The 24,440-nt window shown below is 43.8% G+C and overlaps 1 protein-coding gene across 1 annotated transcript in view; it reads left to right on the top strand.

Annotated features, from left to right (window-relative positions):
- Nucleotides 1-11,350: 11,350 nt before the first annotated feature.
- Nucleotides 11,351-24,440, top strand: part of AR (androgen receptor) — a 246,371-nt gene continuing 233,281 nt past the window's right edge. Inside the window, exon 1 of the mRNA XM_060755993.2 lies at nt 11,351-12,736. Within this exon, the coding sequence (XP_060611976.2) occupies nt 11,586-12,736 (1,151 nt within the window). The 5' untranslated portion in view covers nt 11,351-11,585. The remainder of the gene's footprint in view (nt 12,737-24,440) is intronic.

Below are 24,440 nucleotides of genomic sequence, written 5' to 3' on the forward strand. Positions count from 1 at the left end.
CTTGGAGTGCCTCTGGTGTTGCTGCAAGGAGCTCCTCCCTTGTGCATGTGGCAGGGCTCAGGGTGCATTGCAGCAGGTAGTCAGTGGTTTGCTCTTCTCCACACTCGCATGTCGAGGATTCCACTTTGTGGCCCCAGTTCTTGAGGTTGGCTCTGCATCTCGTGGTGCCAGAGCACAGTGTGTTCAGCGCCTTCCAAGTCGCCCAGTCCTCTGTGTGCCCAGGGGGGAGTCTCTCATTGGGTATCAGCCATGGATTGAGGTTCTGGGTTTGAGCCTGCCACTTTTGGACTCTCGCTTGCTGGGGTGTTCCAGCAAGTGTCTCTGTAGATCTTAGAAAATTATTTCTTGATTTAAGTCATTGACGTGCTGGCTGATACCCAAACAAGGGATGAGCTGGAGATGTCTCTGCCTTGGTCCTTTCACTATTGGCTGCTACTTCCTGGCGGATGTCAGGTGGTGCAATACTGGCTAGACAGTGTAATTTCTCCCGTGGTGTAGGGCGCAGACACCCCGTGATAATGCGGCATGTCTCATTCAGAGCCACATCCACTGTTTTAGCGTGGTGAGATGTGTTCCACACTGGGCATGCACACTCAGCAGCAGAGAAGCATAGCGCAAGGGCAGAAGTCTTCACTGTGTCTGGTTGTGATCCCCAGGTTATGCCAGTCAGCTTTCGTATGAGATTGTTTCTAGCACCCACTTTTTGCTTGATGTTCAGGTAGTGCTTCTTGTAGGTCAGAGCATGGTCCAGAGTGACTCCCCCCAGGTATTTGGGTGCGCTGCAATGCTCCAGTGGGATTCCTTCCCAGGTCATCCTCAGAGCTTGGGATGCTTGTCTGTTCTTAAGATGAAAAGCACATGTCTGTGTTTTGGATGGGTTTGGGATCAGCTGGTTTTCTATGTAATAGGCAGTAAGAGCACCTAGAGCTTCGGAGAGCTTCTGTTCTACCATCTCAAAACTCCCTGCTTGAGCGGTGATAGCACGATCATCAGCATAGATGAAGCTCTCTGTCCCTTCTGGCAGTAGCTGTTCATTTGTGTAGATGTTGAACGTGGATGGAGCGAGCACGCTCCCCTGAGGCAGGCCGTTCTTCTGTTTCCGCCATCTGCTTCTCTGGCCCTGGAACTCAACAAAAAAGCTCCTGTTCTGTAGCTGATTTCCTTGCGTGGTGATGGCACGATCATCAGCATAGCTGAAGCTCTCTGTCCCTTCTGGCAGTGGCCGGTCATTTGTGTAGATGTTGAACATGGATGGGGCAAGCACGCTCCCCTGAGGCAGGCCGTTCTTCTGTTTCCGCCATCTGCTTCTCTGGCCCTGGAACTCAACAAAGAAGCTCCTGTTTGGTAGCAGGTTTCCTATGAATTGGTGAGGTGGTCGTCCTTTGTGATACTATACATTTTTCTCAGGAGGAGGCAGCGGTGGTTCACAGTCTCATAGGCTGCTGACAGGTCTATGAAGACAGCTCCTGTGATCTGCTGCCTTTCAAAGCCATCTTCTATGTGCTGAGTCAGCTTCAGCACTTGTGATGTGCATTTTGCCTTTCCTGAAGCCAGCTTGCTGTGGGATCAGACATGGGTCTATTTTTTTCATAATTCTATGGAATTTCAGAATTATGGAATTTCATGAATGATTCACACTATATATAAACACACATAGAATCATAGAATCACAGAATCCTAGAATCAAAGAGTTGGAAGAGACCTCCTGGGCCATCCAGTCCAACCCCATTCTGCCAAGAAGCAGGAAAATTGCATTCAAATCACGCCTGACAGATGGCCATCCAGCCTCTGCTTAAAAGCCTCCAAAGAAGGAGCCTCCACCACACTCCGGGGCAGAGAGTTCCACTGCTGAACGGCTCTCACAGTCAGGAAGTTCTTCCTCATGTTCAGATGGAATCTCCTCTCTTGTAGTTTGAAGCCATTGTTCCATTGCGTCCTAGTCTCCAAGGAAGCAGAAAGGAAGCTTGCTCCCTCCTCCCTGTGGCTTCCTCTCATGTATTTACACATGGCTCTCATCATGTCTCCTCTCAGCCTTCTCTTCTTCAGGCTAAACATGCCCAGCTCCTTAAGCCGCTCCTCATAGGGCTTGTTCTCCAGACCCTTTATCATTTTAGTCGCCCTCCTCTGGACACATTCCAGCTTGTCAAGATCTCTCTTGAATTGTGGTGCCCAGAATGGACACAATATTCCAGGTGTGGTCTAACCAAAACAGAATAGAGGGGTAGCATTACTTCCCTAGATCTAGACACATATATGAATGCATTCAATGCCCTGCTGTGTGTATCGTAAATAGCCATATCAAGGCTATACAACTTGCAATAAAAGCCTCATTTACGCCCAATAAATTTTTTCTGTAACAGTGGTTTCTATAAATACATAAAGAAGGAATGTATTTTTTTTTCTCATTAAGCAGAATCCTATAGTCTGTTGTCGCGAAACGTCAAAAGAAGTATCTGTTCGGTTTTATCAAAAACGTGTTGGTTTGTATGTTGTTTATGACACGAAAATAAATATGCTTTATTGTAAGAGAGCGTGCACATGCTGACATGTGACTATTGGCTTGAAATCCTCTTTTTGGAAAAGAGCAAATTAAATCTGGGAAGATCGTAATCACCTCTTTGATCACCCAGAAGGGAAAACGTGGTCCAAAACATGGCTTGAAAGGGAGAAAATGCACGCCAAAGACTGTATTTATTATAATAGTCATTGCAATTATGATTTGGGGCGGTTCTGGTACAATTCCTGGAAGAAAGTGTTTCAGTGCACCGAAGCATAGTTGCATAAGGGCAGAACTACAAATCCCACAGTGCCATTTTTGCTGAGTTGCAATGTGACGCAGAGCCTTGCTGAAATATGCCTTGCGCATATTTAATCAACACAATTTATGACTAATGTTGGATTGCGCTTGGCTTTGTGAACGGCTTCCGAAGATGTGCGTTTGAGTCAAATCCTGCAAATGGAATCCTTTTGCAAAAGCAAACTAAAATCACTCCAAACAACAAAGGAGAAGCTTAAAGAAGAATGGAAGAAGTGAGAAAGAGCGTAGGCCTTGAACAAAGGCTGCTCCACTTCCTGCAAAACAAAAGGCAGACGAATATGCATATCTTGATGGGGAAAACCTCACATTGTGTGATGGGGCATCTACACTGCAGGATGGAGGCACTTTGGCACCACTCCCACTCCCAATGGCACAATGCAGAGAAGGCTCACGGCCTTGCAAAATGAAACTTGCCAGCATCCCAAGAGGTATCAAACTGCATTAATTGTATACTGTAGATGCATCTGAAATGTGAGAAGAAGCCACAGGGAGGAGGGAGCAAGCTTCCTTTCTGCTTCCCTGGAGACTAGGACGCAATGGAGCCATGGCTTCAAACTACAAGAAAGGAGATTCCATCAGAACATGACGAAGAACTTCCTGTGACAGCCGTTCAACAGTGGAACTCTCTGCCCCGGAGTGTGGTGGAGGCTCCTCCTTTGGAGGCTTTGAAGCAGAGGCTGGATGGCCATCTCTTAGGGGTGCTTTGAATGTGATTGTCTTTCTTGGCAGAATGGGGTTGGAATGGTTGATGGCCCACTAGGTCTCTTCCAAGTCTAGTATTCTATGATTCTGTGTGATGGAGGCTCCTTCTTTGGAGGCTTTTAAGCAGAGGCTGGATGGCCATCTGTTGGGGGTGCTTTGAATGTGATTGTCCTGTTTCTTGGCAGAATGGGGTTGGAATGAATGATGGCCCACCAGGTCTCTTCCAAGCCTAGTATTCTATGATTCTGTGTGATGGAGGTTCCTTTGGAGGCTTTTAAGCAGAGGCTGGATGGCCATCTCTCAAGGGTGCTTCGAATGTGATTGTCCTGCTTCTTGGCAGAATGAGGTTGGAATGGATGTTGGCCCACCAGGTCTCTTGCAAGTCTATGGAAGAGGCTTGGCAGGCTGGATGGCCATCTCTCAAGGGTGCTTCGAATATGATTGTCCTGCTTCTTGGCAGAATGGGGTTGGACTGGATGATGGCCCACCAGGTCTCCTCCAACTCTAGGATTCTATCTTGGGATGGAGGCTCTTTCTTTGGAGGCTTTGAGGCTGGATGGCCATCTATTGGGAGTGCTTTGAATGCAATATTCCTGCTTCTTGGCAGAATGGGGTTGGACTGGATGATGGCCCACCAGGTATCTTCCAACTCTAGGATTCTATCTTGTGATGGAGGCTCTTTCTTTGGAGGCTTTGAGGCTGGATGGCCATCTATCGGGAGTGCTTTGAATGTGATCGTCCTGCTTCTTGGCAGAATGGGGTTGAAATGGATGATGGCCCACCAGGTCTCTTCCAACTCTAGGATTCTATGAATGGAACTAGGGCAGTTCACCTGGGGCCAAAGTGCTAACCTGAATGCCTACCCCACTGTTTATTCTTTTTGGGTTCCCCATAATTACAATATTTTCTTCCCTGCCTCATCCAGGGTTTTATCATTTTGCCTCCTCCATTTGGCCTGCCCATTCTGTTTTATTTTATATTGTGTTAATTTGTTTTATTTATCCTATTTTGCTACTGTACATATTTTATTTTGATGTAATTTTTTGTTACCTGCATTCTGTATTTTATTTTGTTGTGTTGTATCTTTGGGCTTGGCCTCATGTTAGCCGCCCCGAGTCCCCTTTGGGGAGATGTTTTTTTTCTTGTGTCAGGAGCGACCTGAGAAACTGCAAGTTGCTTCTGGTGTGAGGGAATAGGCCGTCTACAAGGATGTTGCCCAGGGGACGCCCGGATGATTTGATGGGTTTATCATCCTTGTGGGAGGCTTCTCTCATGTCCCTGCATGAGGAGCTGGAGCTGATAAAGGGAGCTCATCCGCCTCTCCCCGGATTCGAACCTGCAACCTGTCGGTCGGTCTTCAGTCCTGCCGGCACAGGGGTTGAACCCAATGCGTCACCGGGGGCGATGGTGGTCGGGTATAAATAAAGATTATTATTAGGTTCTTGTGGGTTTTTTCGGGCTATAGAGCCATGTTCTAGAGGCATTTCTCCTGACGTTTCGCCTGCATCTATGGCAAGCATCCTCAGAGGTGTGAGGATGCTTGCCATAGATGCAGGCGAAACGTCAGGAGAAATGCCTCTAGAACATGGCTCTATAGCCCGAAAAAACCCACAAGAACCTAGTGATTCCAGCCATGAAAGCCTTCGACAAAGATTATTATTATTATTATTATTATTATTATTATTATTATTATTGACGCAAAAACACAGTATGTCACAGCAAACGAGATCTCTATGCTGGATTTCGTATCACAAAATCACAAGTCAAACACTTCCCAAGCATTTAGGACTGTGTGATATATTTCCGAATGATGTGCATAGATCCAAGTCAGGTGGACTTGACAGATCATGATTTTGTCAATGTTTATTGTTTCTAAATGCCGACTAAGATCTTTTGTCACGGCACCCAGTGCGCCCATCACCACTGGGACCACCTGGACTGGTTGATGCCAGGGACTTTGCAGTTATTATAGTTGTTGGGTTGTTGTAGGTTTTTTCGGGCTGCATGGCCATGGTCTAGAGCATTCTCTCCTGATGTTTCGCCTGTACTTTGGCAAGCATCCTCAGAGGTAGTGAGGTCTTGTAATCTCACAAACGAACATTGTATTATAGTTGTTGTTGTTATGTAACTTCCTGACTGTGAGAGCCGTTCAGCAGTGGAACTCTCTGCCCCGGAGTGTGGTGGAGGCTCTTTCTTTGGAAGCTTTTAAACAGAGGCTGGCTGGCCATCTGTCGGGGGTGATTTGAATGCAATATTCCTGCTTCTTGGCAGAATGGGGTTGGACTGGATGGCCCAGGAGGTCTCTTCCAACTCAAGGATTCTAGGATTCTGTGTAACACTATGTAACAAAATTTGAAAAATGTTTTGTTCCTGGTTTGAAAGGGTTATTTCCCATGTAATTGTGTCTCCCTCCTGGACACACAGAAGACGGGGCGACTTGGAAGGCGCTGAACAGACTGCGCTCGGACACCACGACGTGCAGAGCCAACCTCAAGAAATGGGGCCATGACATGCGAGTGTGGAGAAGAGCAAACGACTGACCACCTACTACAATGCGGCCAGAGCCCTACTACATGCACCATGGAGGACCTTCTCACAGCCACACCAGAGGCACTCCAAGGGGCCAGATACTGGTCAAAGGACATTTAATATAATTGCCAAGTTTTAAAACTTTGTGTGTTTTTTTTTCAAAAAAAAAAATACATTACCACTGCACCCTTGGTTCACTCCTGATTACTTAGGGGATCCCTCGTTGTCCAAGTAAGATTGTCCTCCAAGTTCGGTGTCTTGGTGGTGGGTCCATAGGTGACTGTGGAGCCCTCTTCTTGACCTGCATCTTCTCCCGCAGTGAGGGCATTGGTTTCCAGGTGGAAGGCGGTCCCGGTCGGGGTTGGTTTGATACACCTTCCTCTTGGCACGTTTCTCTCTTTCACACTCCATTTGTGCCTCTTCGAAATCTACAGCACTGCTGATCACGGCTGACCTCCAGCTGGAGCGCTCAAGGGCCAGGGCTTACCAGTTCCCAGTGTCTACGCCAGAGATTTTAAGGTTGGCTTTGAGCCCATCTTTCAATCTCTTTTGCCATCTTCAAATTCTACAGCACTGGCTCTTTCTTCCACAGGTGGTGGACGTGCAAGGTGGCCAGATCCTATTGGGAAAATATACATTATATTATGTTACTAGCTGTCCCCTGCCATGCGTTGCTGTGGTCCAGTCTGTGTATATGTGTTTTGTGTGTGTATCTATTTGTGTATATGTGTATATATGTGTGCTTGTGTATATATGGGGTTTTGACCATGCACTGTAGCATCTTTTTGCCTTTTTTGGCTTTTTAAGTCCCTTCTGTTGTGTTTTCCAATGTTTTATGAGAGATGGTCATTCGTTGGCCTGATAGGTGTTTTGTGTCCAAATTTGGTGTCAATTCGTCAAGTGGTTTTTGAGTTATGTTAATCCCACAAACAAACATGACATTTTTATTTATATAGATTGTTATTACCATCAGCAGAGAACCATAGAGTTAGAAGAGACCTGGTGGGCCATCCAGTCCAACCCCATTCTGCCAAGAAGCAGGAAAATCGCATTCAAAGTCCCCCCCAACAGATGACCATCCAGCCTCTGTTTAAAAGCCTCCAGAAAAGGAGCTTCCACCACACTCTGGGGCAGAGAGTTCCACTGCTGAACAGCTCTCACAGTCAGAAAGTTCTTCCTCAAGTTCAGGTGGAATCTCCTTTCTTTCCTGTAGTTTGAAGCCATTGCTCTGCATTCGAAGTCTCCAGGGCAGCAAAAACAAGCTTGCTCCCTCCTCCCTATGACTTCCTCTCACATATTTATACATGGCTTTCATCATGTCTTTTCTCAGCCCTCTCTTCTTCAGGCTAAACATGCCCTGCTCTTTAAGCCGCTCCTCATAGAGCTTGTTATATGTGAGAGGAAGCCACAGGGAGGAGGAGGGAGCAAGCTTCCTTTCTGCTTCCCTGGAGACTAGGACGCAATGGAACAATGGCTTCAAACTCCAAGAAAGGAGATTCCATCTGAACATGAGGAAGAACTTCACTGCCGTTCAGCAGTGGAACTCTCTGCCCCGGAGTGTGGTGGAGGAAGGCTCCTTCTTTGGAAGCTTTGAAACAGAGGCTGGATGGCCATCTGTCAGGGGTGCTTTGAATGCAATATTCCTGCTTCTTGGCAGGAAGGGGTTGGACTGGATGGCCCAGGAGGTCTCTTCCAACTCTAGGATTCTAGGATTCTATGTTCTCCAGACCCTTGATCCTTTGAGTCACCCTTCTCTGGACACATTCCACTGCTGAAGTGGGTGCTAGAAACAATATATGAAAGCTGACTGGCACAACCTGGGGGTCACAACCAGACACAGTGAAGACATCTGCCCTTGCGCTGTGCTACTCTGCTGCTGAGTATGCATGCCCAGTGTGGAACACAACTCACCACACTAAAACAGTGGATGTGGCTCTTAATGAGACATGCCGCATTATCATGGGGTGTCTGCGCCCTACACCACTGGAGAAATTACACTGCTTAGCCGGTATCGCACCACATGACATCTGCCGGGAAGTAGCAGCCAATAGTGAAAGGGCCAAGGCAGGACATCTCCAGCTCATCCCCTGTTTGGGTATCAGTCAGCACGTCACTTAAATCAAGAAATAGTTTTCTAAAATCTACACCTCAGCAAGCGAGAGTCCAAAAGTGGCAGGCTCAAACCCAGAACCTCAACCTATGGCTGATACCCAATGAGAGACTCCCCCCTGGGCACACAGAAGACGGGGCGACTTGGAAGGTGCTGAACAGACTGCGCTCTGGCACCACGAGATGCAGAGCCAACCTTCAGAAATGGGGCTGCGAAGTGGAGGCCATGAGATGTGAGTGCGGAGAAGAGCAAGCCGCTGACCACCTGCAACCTGAGCCCTTCTTCCACATGATGCACAAGGGAGGACCTTCTTGCGGCAACACCAGAGGCACTCCAAGGGGCCAGATACTGGTCAAAGGACATTTAATAGAATACCAAGCCTGCAAACTTTGTGTTTTGTCTGTCTGTCTGTTTGTTTGTTTGTTTGTTTTGTTCTGTTAGAAATATAATACAATGGTCTGGTTGCCCCTGACACGATAAATAAAGCTGGAATCTCTTTTCTTTCTTCTTGGCACGGTCTCCCATCCAAATCCCAGCCAGGGCCAGCCCTGCTTAACCTCAGGAGGGAGAGTTCCATTGCTGAAGAAGAGCTCTCTCTTTCACGTCCTCAACTTCAAGTGGAATCTCCTTTCTTTCCTCTTGGCACGGTCTCCCATCCAAATCCCAGCCAGGGCCGGCCCTGCTTAACCTCAGGACGGAGATTTCCACTGCTGAAGAAGAACTCTCTCCTCTCTTTCACGTCCTCAACTTCAGGTGGAATCTCCTGTCTTTCCTCTTGGCACGGCCTACCATCCAAATCCCAGCCAGGGTCGGCCCTGCTTAACCTCAGGAGGGAGAGTTCCACTGCTGAAGAAGAGCTCTCTTTCACGTCCTCAACTTCACAGTGAGGGAGTTCTTCCTCATCTTCAGCTGGGATCTCCTGCCTTTCCTCTTGGCACGGTCTCCCATCCAAATCCCAGCCAGGGCCAGCCCTGCTTAACCTCAGGAGGGAGAGTTCCACTGCTGAAGAAGAGCTCTCTCTTTCACCTCCTCACTTCAGCTGGGATCTCCTTTCTTTCCTCTTGGCACGGCCTCCCATCCAAATCCCAGCCAGGGCCGGCCCTGCTTAGCAACCCGGGTGCAGACAGGACTTGCATGCCTGTGGATCTGAGTGCCAAAGTCTCCAACCTGGCAAGGAGGAAGCCCAAAGAAGAAGCCCGGCCGGAGTCGGCTTTTGGGAAGAAGAAGAAGAGGAAGAAGAGAAAAAGAAGGAGGGAAGGAGAAAGAGGGAAAGGAGGAGGGAGGGAGGGAAGAAGGGAGGGGGGGCGGTGCTGGGCGCCGCCCTGGGGCCGTCCTCCGATGGGAGGCTCCCCAAAAGAAGGAGGAGAAGTCGAAGGAGGCGGAGAAGCAGAGGAGGCAGGCCGAGAGAGCGAGGCAGAGAGAGAAAGAACGAGAGAGAGAGAGAGAGAGAGAGAGAGAGAGAGAGAGAGAGACCCAGCCAGGGAAAGAAGAAGGCAAGGCAAGGCAAGGCAAGGCAGGCAGGCAAGGGCTCGCTTTCTCACGGCGGCTCCTTTCCCATTTCGGAGGCAAGTCTTGCTCTTCTTCCTCCTCCTCTTTCTCCTTCCTCCTCCTCCTCCAGCCATGGCTCTAAGAGACACCGACTAGGAGCCAGCTCCACTCCTCCCTCCCTTCTTCTTCTTCTGCCTTCCCTCCTTCCTTCCTTCTTCCTCCGTCCCTCTTTCTCCTTCCTTCTTTCCTTCCTTCCTCCCTTCTTCCTTTCTTTCTCCCTCCGTCTTCCTGACTTCCCCCTCCGCTCTTTTGCCTCCTCCCTTCCCTCTTCTTCTTCCTCCTTCCCTCTCTCTTCTTCCTTCCTTCTCCCGCTCTTCTCCCTCCATTCCCCTCTTCCTCCTTTCCCTCTGTCTTCTCCCATCTCGCGTTCCCTCTTTTTCTCTTCCTCCACGCCTCATTCTCTCTCTCCTTTCCCCTCTGACTTACTCCATTGCTCTTCTTTCCTCCTCCATTCCTCCACCCCTTCCTACCTCTCTCTCTCCTTCCTTCCTCCTCCTTTCCTTTCCCTTTCCCCCTCTTCCTTCTCCCCTCTTCTTTCATCCCTTCTTCTACATTCCTCGTGTCTCCTTCTCTCTCTCCTTCCTTCTTTCCTCGTTCCCTTTCTCTTTTCCAATCCCTCTAATTTCCTCTTCCCCTTTTTATCCATCCCTTCTTCTGTCTCCTTCCTTCTTTCTCCTCGTCTTCCTCATTCCCTCTTGCATATCCAACTCTTCTTTCTCCTTTCCTTCCTCTGTCTCTTCCTGCCTTCCTTTTTTTCTCACCTTCTTCCTTCCTGCTTGCTTTCCCCCTCGTTCTTTTGCCTCCTTCCTTCTTTATCCATCCCTTTTTTCCTGTCTCTTTCCTTCTTTCTTCCCCCTTTCCTTCCTCCTTTCACTCTTTTGCCTCCATCCCTCTTCTATCCCATCTAATTTTCCGCCTTCCCTTCTTCTCTCTCTCTCCCTTCCATCCTTTTCCTTCTCCTGTCTCTTTCCTTCCTTCCTTCCTTCTTCCTCCTCTCCTTCCTCCTTTCACTCTTTTGCCTTCATCCCTCTTCTATCCCATCTAATTTTCCGCCTTCCCTTCTTCTCTCTCCCTTCCTTCCGTCCTTTTCCTTCTCCTGTCTCTTTTCTTCCTTCCTTCTTTCTTCCTCCTCTCCTTCCTCCTTTCGCTCTTTTGCCTCCATCCCTCTTCTATCCCATCTAATTTTCCGCCTTCCCTTCTTCTCTCTCCCTTCCTTCCGTCCTTTTCCTTCTCCTGTCTCTTTCCTTCCTTCCTTCTTTCTTCCTCCTCTCCTTCCTCCTTTCACTCTTTTGCCTCCATCCCTCTTCTATCCCATCTAATTTTCCGCCTTCCCTTCTTTTCTCTCCCTTCCTTCCATCCTTTTCCTTCTCCTGTCTCTTTCCTTCCTTTCTTCTTTCCTTCTCCTCTCCTTCCTCCTTTCACTCTTTTGCCTCCATCCCTCTTCTAGCCCCTCTAATTTTCCGCCTTCCCTTCTTCTCTCTCCCTTCCTTCCGTCCTTTTCCTTCTCCTGTCTCTTTCCTTCCTTCCTTCCTTCCTTCTTCCTCCTCTCCTTCCTCCTTTCGCTCTTTTGCCTCCATCCCTCTTCTATCCCATCTAATTTTCCGCCTTCCCTCCTTCTCTCTCCCTTCCTTCCGTCCTTTTCCTTCTCTTGTCTCTTTCCTTCCTTCTTTCTTTCTTCCTCCTCTCCTTCCTCCTTTCGCTCTTTTACCTCCATCCCTCTTCTATCCCGTCTAATTTGCCTCCTTCCCTTCTTCTCTCTTCCTTCCTTTTCCTTCCTCTTCTGACTTACCTTGTCACTCTTTTCCCTCCTTCCCTCCTCCATTCCCTCTTTCCTTTTTCCTCCACTCCTTCCTTCCTTCCGCTCTCCTTCTCTCCACCATGGAGGTCCACGTGGGGGCCCTGGGCCGAGTCTATGGCCGCCCCCCGAGCAAGACCTTCCGTGGGGCTTTCCAGAGCCTTTTCCAGAGCGTCCGGGAAGCCTTCCAGAGCCCGGTCGACCTGCCCAGCCCTCGTCACCACCAACAGCAGCAGCCACAGTCCTCGCCGGCCTTCCTGGCCCTGGAGGAACCCCGCAGCCCCCCCTCGGGGCCCCACAAAGCCCTCCCTGGAGGAGACCCCCCTGCCGAGCCCGCCGACCCTTCCTCTTCCTCCTCGGAGGCCCCTCTGCTGAGCTGTGTGGCCCTCCTGGGTGAGGGCCCCTCGGGGGCAGGGGACTCCTCTCCCACCCCGGAGAAGAGCGACTTCCTGGGCGAGACGGCCAAGGAGCTCTGCAAGGCGGTCTCGGCCTCTATGGGGCTGGGGGTGGAGGCCCTAGACGGGGCGTCCGTCGTGGCCCCTGGCTCCAGCAGTGCTGAGTCCGGGGCCCCTCGTGGGGACTGCATGTTCGCCTTGGCCCCCGCCAGGCCCCTCACCGCCTGCAAGATTGTGGAGCAGCAGGAGGAAGCGGGAGGAGGAGGAGGAGGAGGCTCCGCCGGGGGCCCAGCCCTGGCCCTGGACCTGCCGGGGCCCCTCAGCCTCTACAAGGCGCCCCCCGAGATGGAGGAGTTGCCCACCTTCGCCGGCCGAGACTACTTCAACCTCCACATGGCTCTGGCCTCCTCCTCCGCTGCCGCCGCCTCTCAAGGGCGCAGCATCAAGCTGGAGGGCCCCATGGAGCCCCCCTTCGGAGCAGCATGGGGCCGCAGAGGTGGGCCCGCTTCGGAGATGGCACCCCACTATGCGGGGCCCCCACCCACCGCTGCCTGGCACCCCTTTTTCGCCCCCACTGAGGACCCCCAGCTCTACGTGGAGGGGCCACCCGCCTCGGTGGGGCCCCCCTTTGGATACCCCCGCGGAAGCCAAGGGACCCCTGAAGGAGGAGGAGGAGGAGCGGGAGCAGGGGAGATGCCCCCCGAAATGTGGTACTCAGGTCCCGGAGCCATGGTGGGCAGGATGCCCTTTGGAGCCCCCACCACTGGAGCCCCTGGATGCATCAAGACAGAGCTGGGCCCCTGGATGGACGGCTACCCAGGACCCTACGGGGAAATGAGGTAAGGACCCATGGGTGGGCACCAAGAAGGAGCCCCTCATCTTTCATTGCCATCAAATGCCTTTACTCATAGTTTACTACCACATAGTTTACTACCACTTTTCTATCTGGCAGTTTACTACTTTTGCGTACTGTTTACTTTTGCATAGAGTTCAGTACTGGGTCGTTTACATACAGCGTACTTATGCATACAGTTCACTACTAATCGGATTGCTCCCAGGCTGCTTACTATTTTTGTGTATTGATTACTTTTGCATAGAGTTCACTACTAAATACTTTGCTATGTTTGCGTACAGAGTTCTTATGTATTCAGTTCACTACTAGGCACTTTACTATTAGGCGGTGTACTACCTTTGCGTACTGTTTACTTTTGCATAGAGTTCAGTACTAGGTCGTTTACATACAGCGTACTTATGCATACAGGTTGCTCCCAGGCTGCTTCCTATTTTTATATATTGTTTACTTTTGCACAGAGTTCACTACTAAATACTTTGCTACATTTGCGTACAGAGTTCTTATGTATTCAGTTCACTACTAGGCACTTTACTATTAGACGGTGTACTACCTTTGTGTACGGTTTCCTTTTGCATACCATTTGCTGCCAGACAATTTATTACCTTTGTGTATAGCTTACTTTTGCATACAGTTCACTACTGGGCAGTTTACTATATTGGCTCATGATTTAATTTTGCAGTTTGCTACCAAGCAGTTGGCTAGCTTTGCGTACTGTTTACTTTTGCGTACAGTTATTACCTTTGCACACAGTTTCCTCTTGCAAATTACAACCAGGCAGTTGACTTACCTTTGCATACCGTTCGCAACTGGGCAGTCGACAACCTTTGCTTGCCGTTTACTTGTGCATAGTTTAGTACCAAGCATTGTAGTACATTTGCATATGGTTTACTTTTGCAAATTACAATCAGACAGTTTGCTACCTTTCCAGAGTTTTCTTTTGCACCTAGCCTACTACTTGGCAGCTTACTACCTTCACATGCAGTTTATTACCAGAGAGAATGGAGCAAAGGGAAAAGCCTTTATATTTGCAACAGGTGGATATTGGGAGGAGAAGGCGGCCTTCTGGGATTGGCCCTTCTCCCTTTTCTTCTTTCCCAATGCTGGTGTTCATTTTCTATCTTTTTATTAGAGCCATAAACTTCATGCTTGGAGACTTCATGGGGATTGCCTTGGCACAGGGAAAGTTTGCCTTCCTTTCTCCTTTCCTTGTTTTAGCAGCAACAGCTTTCCCTTTTGCAGCAGGCAATTGCAGGTTGGAGGATTGACATGTGCAAATACGCTTCCTGCAAATCCATCACAAATACGGCACTAAATAATTTGGAGAACTCTCTCTGTCACTCCCTTTCCTTTACACGGACGTAATGCACTTGGCTTTAGATTTTCTAGCATTAGTGAATGGTTAGAAACTGCAAATATGCGTATATAATAATTTCCTCCCTTTCAGTGCAGAAACAGGATAATCCAAGCTCTTGCTATGTGACTATATTGTTTTCAGTTGCTTGGGTTTGCAGCAATATTTTAGGATCCCAACCCGGTTTGGTTCGGCTGCCGAAACGTGGCTCTGAGCTTGGAGTTTGTTTGCTTTGGCCAACTTTGCATGAGTCATTAAGGAAGGGAGTTGAGCCAGAATTTCCATCCTAAAATCAGAAACATTGGGAAGTGATTTCGCGACCCTTTAGAAACATGGAAGCTGGGGGTTCGTATTTCAGCGAGCCGCGCTCCGCAGACACACACACACACACACGTTGCTTTTTTTAGATATCCAAAAGCAGCCTCTTAATGGTCGAGCGAGTTCTAAAACTTCTAAAAGAAACATATCTCCTTTTTTTCTTTGCGTTTTGAGAAGCAGCGATGGTCAGATACTAAATCTGTATTTAATAAATATGGATAGAGAGAATATATTCCCTTCTGGGTTTTGATGGCTTTGGATAATGAATTAAGAGTGCGTATATTTAATTAAAGCTTCCTGCAATGAACATGTCCCCAGATTTCTAGAAAAAGACTCCAAAGGCCATTTGATTGGCAGGAATAGATTATTTGGATATCTAATCTTGCAGTAAATGTAATTCTTTTCTCTTCCTGGGGAAGAGACTCTTTTGACGGACTTCTCAATTGAAATATTGATGCAGAGAAGGCCAAACCTTTCAAGCAGACAGTCCTTTTGCTTTCAAATGCATCTCAAAAGGTATTGTTTCTTAACAGCCGATTGGCCGTAAACATATTAAAGTAACAGTGAAACGAACCCAAAAGTTTGGGCTTTGCTACAGTTTCCAAGAGCTGCATCCATTCCCAAAATGTATCCCAACTCAGGTGCAAAACAAACTGGATTTATCTCAACCGTTTCCAAGACATAACAATGTTAAAGGCTGCGTGAATGAAGGGCGGAAAGAGGAAAGCTGTTTTGGAAGGGCCACTTATTTCATTTCTTAACCAAACAAAAGGCAGTTTGAAAGTAATGGTTGTGTATCCAAATGGACAACCAGTGACTAATTTATTTAATTTGATTTCCCACATCCATTTGAATGCTTTCGGCAAGTTGTCGCAAGCCAAAAAAAAATGGAAAACAATCCCATCGTGTTTACTTTCTGCAATCCCAGATTAGTTGTGCTATTTCTGAAAAGACAAAAAAACCAAAAAATCCAACCGCCCACTGTTTTTCTTCCCTAAGCTTTGAAAAGTATTCTTGGGATCACTCTTCTCCTATAATCATTCAGGTAATAGCTGCCAGCGGGCGGGATTATAATGGAAACGGCTCGGATGGATATCTGTATTTCCTGCTCTCCATTGACCCCGTTGTAATAAAATCAATTTCCCCAACAATCTGAATATCAGGGCTGCGTGCCGCTTCCACTTAAGAACCTGTTGAGGGGAAGAATAGCTCAAAAGGAACACTTCTGTTTTTTGAAAAATCGAAAATCTCGCTGTTTCCCACAGAGCTTTTTTCTCTCGTAAATCTATTCTAAGTTGGAGCTGGGTATGCTTTAGAGCACGTAAAGGGATTTTCGCCATTGCTGGCGATGACAACAACACTTTATGGCTCCTTGTATGTCTATTAATATATATAATATAACATAATATATATGGTATGGCTATATTTTGCCTTTGGATATCCTTGGCGTGAAGCTTAGTGAGCCGAAATTGGCACCGGGACAGACATTTCTCCATGGCGAAACCATACGTTGAAGCAGAGGCTTTCGCTTCCAAAATCCATTGGTCAAGAGGTTTATTGCCCCCAACTTATGTTAAAAAAGACTAACAGATGTCTATTAGCAGTGTTAGATTTACTTATCAGTATGATATATACATGTATGTATGTATGTATGTATGTGTATGTATTCTTTTCTGTGATGCAACAGGTACCAATCGAAAGCACTGACTCTTTGAAGGAGAGGTTTACGTGGCTATTGGGTTGGGAGACATATCCCTAGACTTGTATGGGACACTTGAGAGATTATAGAGACTCAATGCTTTGTATTTGAGAAGCCAAGGATCTCATAAAACCCGGGTTCGAATCCCACCAAAGCCACACATTCTCAGCCCGAGAGGAAAGCCATTGTGATGCAACATTGCAAAGGAAATTTGGTGAGATCTCCGGCATAAATTGGCAACATGGAGTACTGTATCAAGGTTTGCATCCTGGCCTAGGACAAATCCAACACCAGCAATTTAGAAATTAGAAATACCAAAAGCTTGTTGTAGGAAAGCTCTGGATTTTGCTTTTGTTTCCGGAGACTATGAGGCACGGCTTTGCGTTCCCCATGATGTACTTTAAAAACTTCCTTATTTTCTTGTTTTTGGCAACCGGCGAAGCCATTTGCTGTAGAAGTGGCCATAAAACCCAATACAGTGTGACCGGTAACTTTGCTCCTGGAAGGCATGATCAGGGCACAAACGCAACCAGCCTATTCCTCGCCATTATGGGATGTAATGATCCGAAAGGGCGAATCCTAATACTAACCGTTGACTTAACCCAAATGCAGTTGGAGTGGTTGAAATCCGCACTCTTTTGTTGACTGTTTATCAAGGCAATTGACTCTAATTTAGGGTCTCATCACAGTGATAGGTGGAGGTCTACTACCATTGTTGTTATTTAGTGGTTGTTGTTGGTAATTAATGCCTATTGATCTCTATAGCAAGGGATATCACCGTTGATAGTTTGATCCTGTTCGTGGCCCAAGGGAGATTGCAAATTCAACCACTCCACCGAGATATTGCAGAGGCAGTCTTATCATCCTTATCTATCGTAATGTATAAGATAGACTAATACAATAGAGTAAAAATATTATGATGATTATGATAATAACATCATTACAACAGAGCCTACTAGAAGCCGTAGGCTGGCCTAAAAGGGTCTGAGTTTGGGGTCCCTTTCATTTCGTTGTGACTTTGAGAAAACTTTCAGTAATTTCTGAAAAATTAGAAGTTCAACTGGAACTTCTCATTTTTCGGAAATTAGAGATAGACCAAGGAAACTATGGAAAGGGGTTTCCTTGGTGTATCTCTCTCTTTCGACCATCTTGCTTTGTATCTCTCGCTTTCAACCATCCGCCATTTTCTCTTCTTTACGGCGAGCTATTTCATGACCTTTAACTTTGCAAAGTCTCTTATTTGGCACCCCTTTGTTTACATAACAGGTAAGGGACGGTATTTGTAGTACACTTACAGCCATTGCTAAGTCAATAGTAACAATAATAATTGCATGGAGTCCCTTGGAGGAAAGTATCGTTCCACAATGTCCCGAGCCGTAAGATGCGTCGCCATTTTGTCGAAGAAGGAAGGCAGCCATGGGCACACCGAGGCCCTCTTGGGTGCCGAGTGTTGACAAATTTGCACACTTCCTGATTGTGGTTTGCACACTTGGGTGCATTACTATTTGTTGTTTAAGTGAACCATAAAGCAGCAAAATGGTGCCAGCGAGAGCCATTGCCTTTTCCGCCGCTTGTCGAGAAGCCGCGTTGACTCGGAGAGCGTCTTTAATGGTCTAAGTGGGTCTCGGTACCCGAAGCACTTAAATTGCCACCGGAGCGGAGCGTAATACCGAGAGGCACATTTATCTCACTGCACCGGTTTCGGGAAAGGATGGAAATGTCATCGAATCACCATGAAGAACAGATTAATCCAAGTTTGTTTCTTTTTTCCCCAAAAGTACATTTGACTATCTTTCCTTGGGCCCCGTTCGGCCCTTTGTGGAATCCAAAACAAGGTCTCCCATCGACATTGATGGGCCCAACAAAACTTTGAAAGCTTTATGATTGAGTATTTTTCCTTAAGTGTACATACCTCAAAACCATCGCATACCACTTTTCTCCTTTGTTGGGTTTCTATCAGGCGTGTTTTGTCTCAAATGGAGCAACAGGTCTTGTTTCTGTCCTTGGGTTGCATTGCTGTCCCAATTTAAGTCTAGCCTGTTTGCTCTTAGGATTCAAAGCAATGCTCCCCTTGAAAGTCGATTACGGCTCTTGCTTCTGCAGATGGTGCACGGTCCTCTCTCGCCTTTTCCTAATCTGGTTCCGATGTCACACAAACTTTGGTGACTACGTGACTGTGAGAAACATAGAACGGCATGACATTCATGAAGCCTAACCCCAAACACACCCCAAAGTTGTGTGTTGTATATAGTTTTCACAATGACAACCCATGATGTGCATTTGAGCAAATGGGTTCCATATTTTGCATTTAGCTTTGGCTGGATTTGTATCATGATCAAAATGGGAAACCTCAAGGAGTAGTTGCGTCATCCATTGCATTTCGATCTTAGTGCATCTACACCATGAATTTAATGCAGTTTAACAACCCTTTAACTGCCAGGGCTCAAGGCTATAGAATTGTGGTTGGGAGACATAGTTTTACAAATATACTGTTTGTATGTGTTGTTGAAGGCTTCCATGGCCAGAATCACTGGGTTGCTGTCTGGAATGTTCCAGAAGCATTCTCTCCTGATGTTTCACTCACATCTATGGCTAAAGGTATCCTCAGAGGTTGTGAGGTCTGTGGGAAACTATGGCAAGTGGGGTTTTTATACCTGTGGAATAATGTCCAGGGTGGGAGAAAGAACGAACTCTTGTCTGTTAGAGGCAAGTGGGAATGTTGCAATTGGCCACCTTGGTTAGCAATAAATGGCCTTGCAGTTTCAAAGACTGGCTGGTTGCTGCCTGGGGTAATCCTTTATCGGGAGGTGTTAATAATAATAATAATATTATAATAATACTTGTCTGGAATTCCCTTGTTTTTTAAGTGTTGCTCTTTATTTACTGTCCTGATTTTATTTAATTCCGTTTGTATTTAATCCAGTTTTAATGTTTGCATATTTGTATGTTTTCAGTTGTATGTTGATGTTGATGTTACACTGAAGTGGACTCATATAATCCTGTTCGATGCAGTTCTGATTGCGTTATATGACAGACCATATGATGGAGCTGACGAAAGAGGTGTCAAACCGCGCTAAGTCTACAGTGTAGACGCATCCTTGGGCTGCTCCGATCGAAAGGTTCGAGCCAAAACAATGCAAACTTGCACACATTGAGCCTTGTTTTGTTGTGTCTTCTCTGCTATAATTCATTTTTAGGGGAAACTCGTTGCATGATGCAGGATTGCAAGAGGGTTTAATGTGTGATTCTTCCTCTGTTGTATAATAATAATAATAATAATAATAATAATAATAGATATTTATTAATGCATATCTTAGTAAGACGTTTGCAACCGGATTTTTTCACTAAAGTGCATGGTTCTTGATTGACTCCCAATAGCATCCTGAGGATGCTTGCCATAGATGCAGGCGAAACGTCAGGAGAAAATGCCTCTAGAACATGGCCATATAGCCCGAAAAAACCCACAAGAACCTATTGACATGTCAATTCATAACAAAAGCAACATTCCAGTTATGAAGTAGCAACGGAAATAACGTGATGGTTGTGGGTCACCTATACATGTGGAACTGCATGAAGGTTGAGCAACCCTGTCCTAAGCAAAGAACTCGCGCAAAAGCCATTCTTTTGGTGCCACAACAATATTCCTTTTGTGCAACCCAAGAGAACGGAGGAACCAACGGCATCCTCAACGTAATTCGATAAATGAGAATGGGATGTCGTCGCATCGAGGCTTATAATTAGACTCAATGAGCCGCATTGTGAGCTTGGAATAATTGTCGACTGCAAGGCTCCCGATTCGGGGGGAAAAAAGTTTGTGTATTTTGACGAGCCTTTCCAGAAATGAAAGGCTTTTAAGCAAAGGACCAAATGAGATCTGCATTTCTTCCGCATTTAGCTTCGCTTCTAGTCTTTCTTTGAAAGCCTCGAATTGCTTTAATCACACCGATCGTTTAGTTCGGTGCTAATGTGGACAGCAATTGGTGGAGATGGGCAAGGCATGAAAAAATGGTAACGACGATAGTAACTATAATAATAACTAGCGGTCCCCTGCCAGGCGTTGCTGTGGCCCAGTCTGTTGATCTGGGAAATAAAGTAACGAGAAAGTGTTGGTTTCTAATATATGTAATTTATTTATGCTTTGTGGGTAAACAGTATTTCTTGTTGTTTCTTGGTCAGTGTGGATGTGGAGAGTGTCTGGAACATGCAACGTATCATTGTCCTTCTTTAGAGATCCCTTTCAAATCTATGATACTATATCTCTCTGTGTGTGTGAATCATATCTATCTATCTATTAGGCTTGGGCGGTTTCGTTCGTTAATTTCGTAATTCGTTATTAATTCGTATTTAAATTAGCTTACGATCCAATATTGAGCCATGCAGGAATTGTGTGAGGAGTAATAAAGATTCGAAACAATTTTTTCAATTTATTTCGTAATTATTTCGTAATTATTTCGTAATTATTTTGTCATGTCTGGTGCCACACCAACAGTCAACAACAGAGGGAGAGGGAAGCTTCAGAAGTTCCTCCTGTCCCATTTGGAGGTTTTTTTTTAGCATATTGTGCAATCGCGTCCGCCATTAACGAATCAATTCGTAATTTGACGAAATTTCGTAAATTTCGAAATTTTTAAAAGGAAAATTTCAGAATTATTAAAAAAAACGAAACGCAAGGGCCCCTTAAAAACGAAACGAGTTTAGAACCAATTTTTTCCGTGGTTACTCAAGCCTACTATCTATCTATCTATCTATCTATCTATCTATCTATCTATATCTTATCTATCTATCTATCTATCTAAGTATCTATCTATCTATCTCTATGGCTGGAAGGAGGACTTTGATTACGTTTTCTTGCCCTGAAGAAGGGAGTTGGATTGGATGGCCTTAAGTATTTTCTGTTGGTCTTGGGGGTTCTGCGTGGGAAGTTTGTCCCAATTCTGTTGTTTGTGGGGTCCCAGTGACTACAACTCCCAAATGTCAAGATCTATTTCCCCCCAACTCCATCTGTGTTCATATTTGGGCATATTGAGGGCTTGTGCCAAGTTTGGTCCACATCCATCATTGTTTGAGTCCACAGTGCTCTCTGGATGTAGGTGAACTACAACTCCCAAACTCAAGGTCAGTGCCTACCAAACCCTTCCAGTATTTTCTTTTGGTCAAGGGAGTTTTGTGTGCCAAGTTTGGTTTAATTCCATCGTTGGTGGAGCTCAGAATGCTCTTTGATTGTAGGTGAACTATAAATCCCAGCAACTACAACTCCCAAATGACAAAATCATAATTTTTTGAGTGATGGTCACTCCTTGTGTTGTGAGACGTTTTGTTGCCAAATTTGGTGTGATTTCGTTCATTGGTTCTTTTGTTTTTAAGGTACTCATTATGCACAGAGCATTTATAGATAGATAGATAGATAGATAGATAGATAGATAGATAGATAGATAGATAGATAGATAGATAGATAGATAGATCATCATCATCATAGCTATTATTATGTAACTTGAACTTAGGCACTTCAGTCTTCTTTATGGAGAGATACTGATTGATTGATTGATTGATTGATTGATTCATACCCCACTGTATCTATCTCTCCCTAAGAAGACCCAAAGTGACTCACAATCAAAAGCATTACATCTAATCACCTCTCAACAAAGGTTTGCTCCAGGCACTGTCAGGCCATTATATGCTAATCAAGGTGATCAGTTGAAACATTCACACTTAACTCCAGCAGACAAGAGTCCTTTGTCCCACCCTGGTCATTCCACAGATATATAAACCCACTTTCCTAATTCCAACAGACCTCACTCCCTCTGAGGATGCTTGCCATAGATGCAGGCGAAACGTCAGGAGAAAATGCCTCTAGAACATGGACATATAGCCCGAAAAAACCTACAACAACCCAGTGATTCCAGCCATGAAAGCCTTTGACAATACAAAAGCATTACAACTTAAATATATGCAAATATACAATAATAAAGCAGTCGTTTCATTAGGTTGTTGTAGTTTTTTTTGGGCTGTATGGCCGTTTTCTAGAAGCACACACACATATACACATATAATCTCATGGTCCATATACCATTATAGTAGTATATAGACCATGATGATGATGATAATAATAATAATAATACTAATAATAATAGGATTTCACAGTTTGAAGCAAGGCATCTCGGTCTTCATAATGGTGGGATGTGGACTATGGAATAATAACGATAATAATGATATTATATATATATTACATAATACATATACACATATGGTGGGAGATGGAAATAACAATAATAATAATAATAATAGGAATTCACAGTTTGAAGCAAGGCCTCTTGGTCTTCTTTATGGTGGGATGTGGACTATGGAATAATAATAATAATGAGATATATATATATATATATATATATATATAATACCATTATCATTATATATATATATATTACATACATATACGCAATAATAATAATAGGAAATCACAGTTTGATATGGAAATAATAACAATAATAATAATAATAATAATAATAGGAATTCACAGTTTGATATGGAAATAATAACAATAATAAAAATAATAATAGGAATTCACAGTTTGATATGGAAATAATAATAATAATAATAATAATAATAATAATAATAGGAATTCACAGTTTGAAGCAAGGCATCTTGGTCTTCTTTATGGTGGGATGTGGACTATGGAATAATAATAATAATGATAATGATATTATATATATATATAATATCATTATCATTATATATATATATATTACATACATATACACATATGGTGGGCTATGGAAACAATAATAACAATAATAATAGGAATTCACAGTTTGATATGGAAATAATAACAATAATAATAATAATAATAATAGGAATTCACAGTTTGATATGGAAATAATAACAATAACAATAATAATAATAATAGGAATTCACAGTTTGATATGGAAATAATAACAATAATAATAATAATAGGAATTCACAGTTTGATATGGAAATAATAACAATAATAATAATAATAATAATAGGAATTCACAGTTTGATATGGAAATAATAACAATAACAATAATAATAATAATAGGAATTCACAGTTTGATATGGAAATAATAGCAATAATAATAATAATAATAATAATAGGAATTCACAGTTTGATATGGAAATAATAACAATAATAATAATAATAGGAATTCACAGTTTGATATGGAAATAATAACAATAATAATAATAATAATAGGAATTCACAGTTTGATATGGAAATAATAACAATAACAATAATAATAATAGGAATTCACAGTTTGATATGGAAATAATAACAATAATAATAATAATAATAGGAATTCACAGTTTGATATGGAAATAATAACAATAATAATAATAATAATAGGAATTCACAGTTTGATATGGAAATAATAACAATAACAATAATAATAATAGGAATTCACAGTTTGATATGGAAATAATAACAATAATAATAATAATAATAATAATAGGAATTCACAGTTTGATATGGAAATAATAACAATAACAATAATAATAATAATAATAATAGGAATTCACAGTTTGATATGGAAATAATAACAATAATAATAATAATAGGAATTCACAGTTTGATATGGAAATAATAACAATAATAATAATAATAATAGGAATTCACAGTTTGATATGGAAATAATAACAATAACAATAATAATAATAATAGGAATTCACAGTTTGATATGGAAATAATAGCAATAATAATAATAATAATAGGAATTCACAGTTTGATATGGAAATAATAACAATAATAATAATAATAGGAATTCACAGTTTGATATGGAAATAATAACAATAATAATAATAATAATAGGAATTCACAGTTTGATATGGAAATAATAACAATAACAATAATAATAATAGGAATTCACAGTTTGATATGGAAATAATAACAATAATAATAATAATAATAGGAATTCACAGTTTGATATGGAAATAATAACAATAACAATAATAATAATAGGAATTCACAGTTTGATATGGAAATAATAACAATAATAATAATAATAATAATAATAGGAATTCACAGTTTGATATGGAAATAATAATAATAATAATAATAATAGGAATTCACAGTTTGATATGGAAATAATAACAATAATAATAATAATAATAGGAATTCACAGTTTGATATGGAAATAATAACAATAACAATAATAATAATAGGAATTCACAGTTTGATATGGAAATAATAACAATAATAATAATAATAATAATAGGAATTCACAGTTTGATATGGAAATAATAATAATAATAATAATAGGAATTCACAGTTTGAAGCAGGGCATCTTGGTCTTCTTTATGGTGGGATGTGGA

Source organism: Anolis sagrei, chromosome 10 (assembly GCF_037176765.1).
Source record: "Anolis sagrei isolate rAnoSag1 chromosome 10, rAnoSag1.mat, whole genome shotgun sequence".
NCBI classification, from domain to species: domain Eukaryota; kingdom Metazoa; phylum Chordata; class Lepidosauria; order Squamata; family Dactyloidae; genus Anolis; species Anolis sagrei.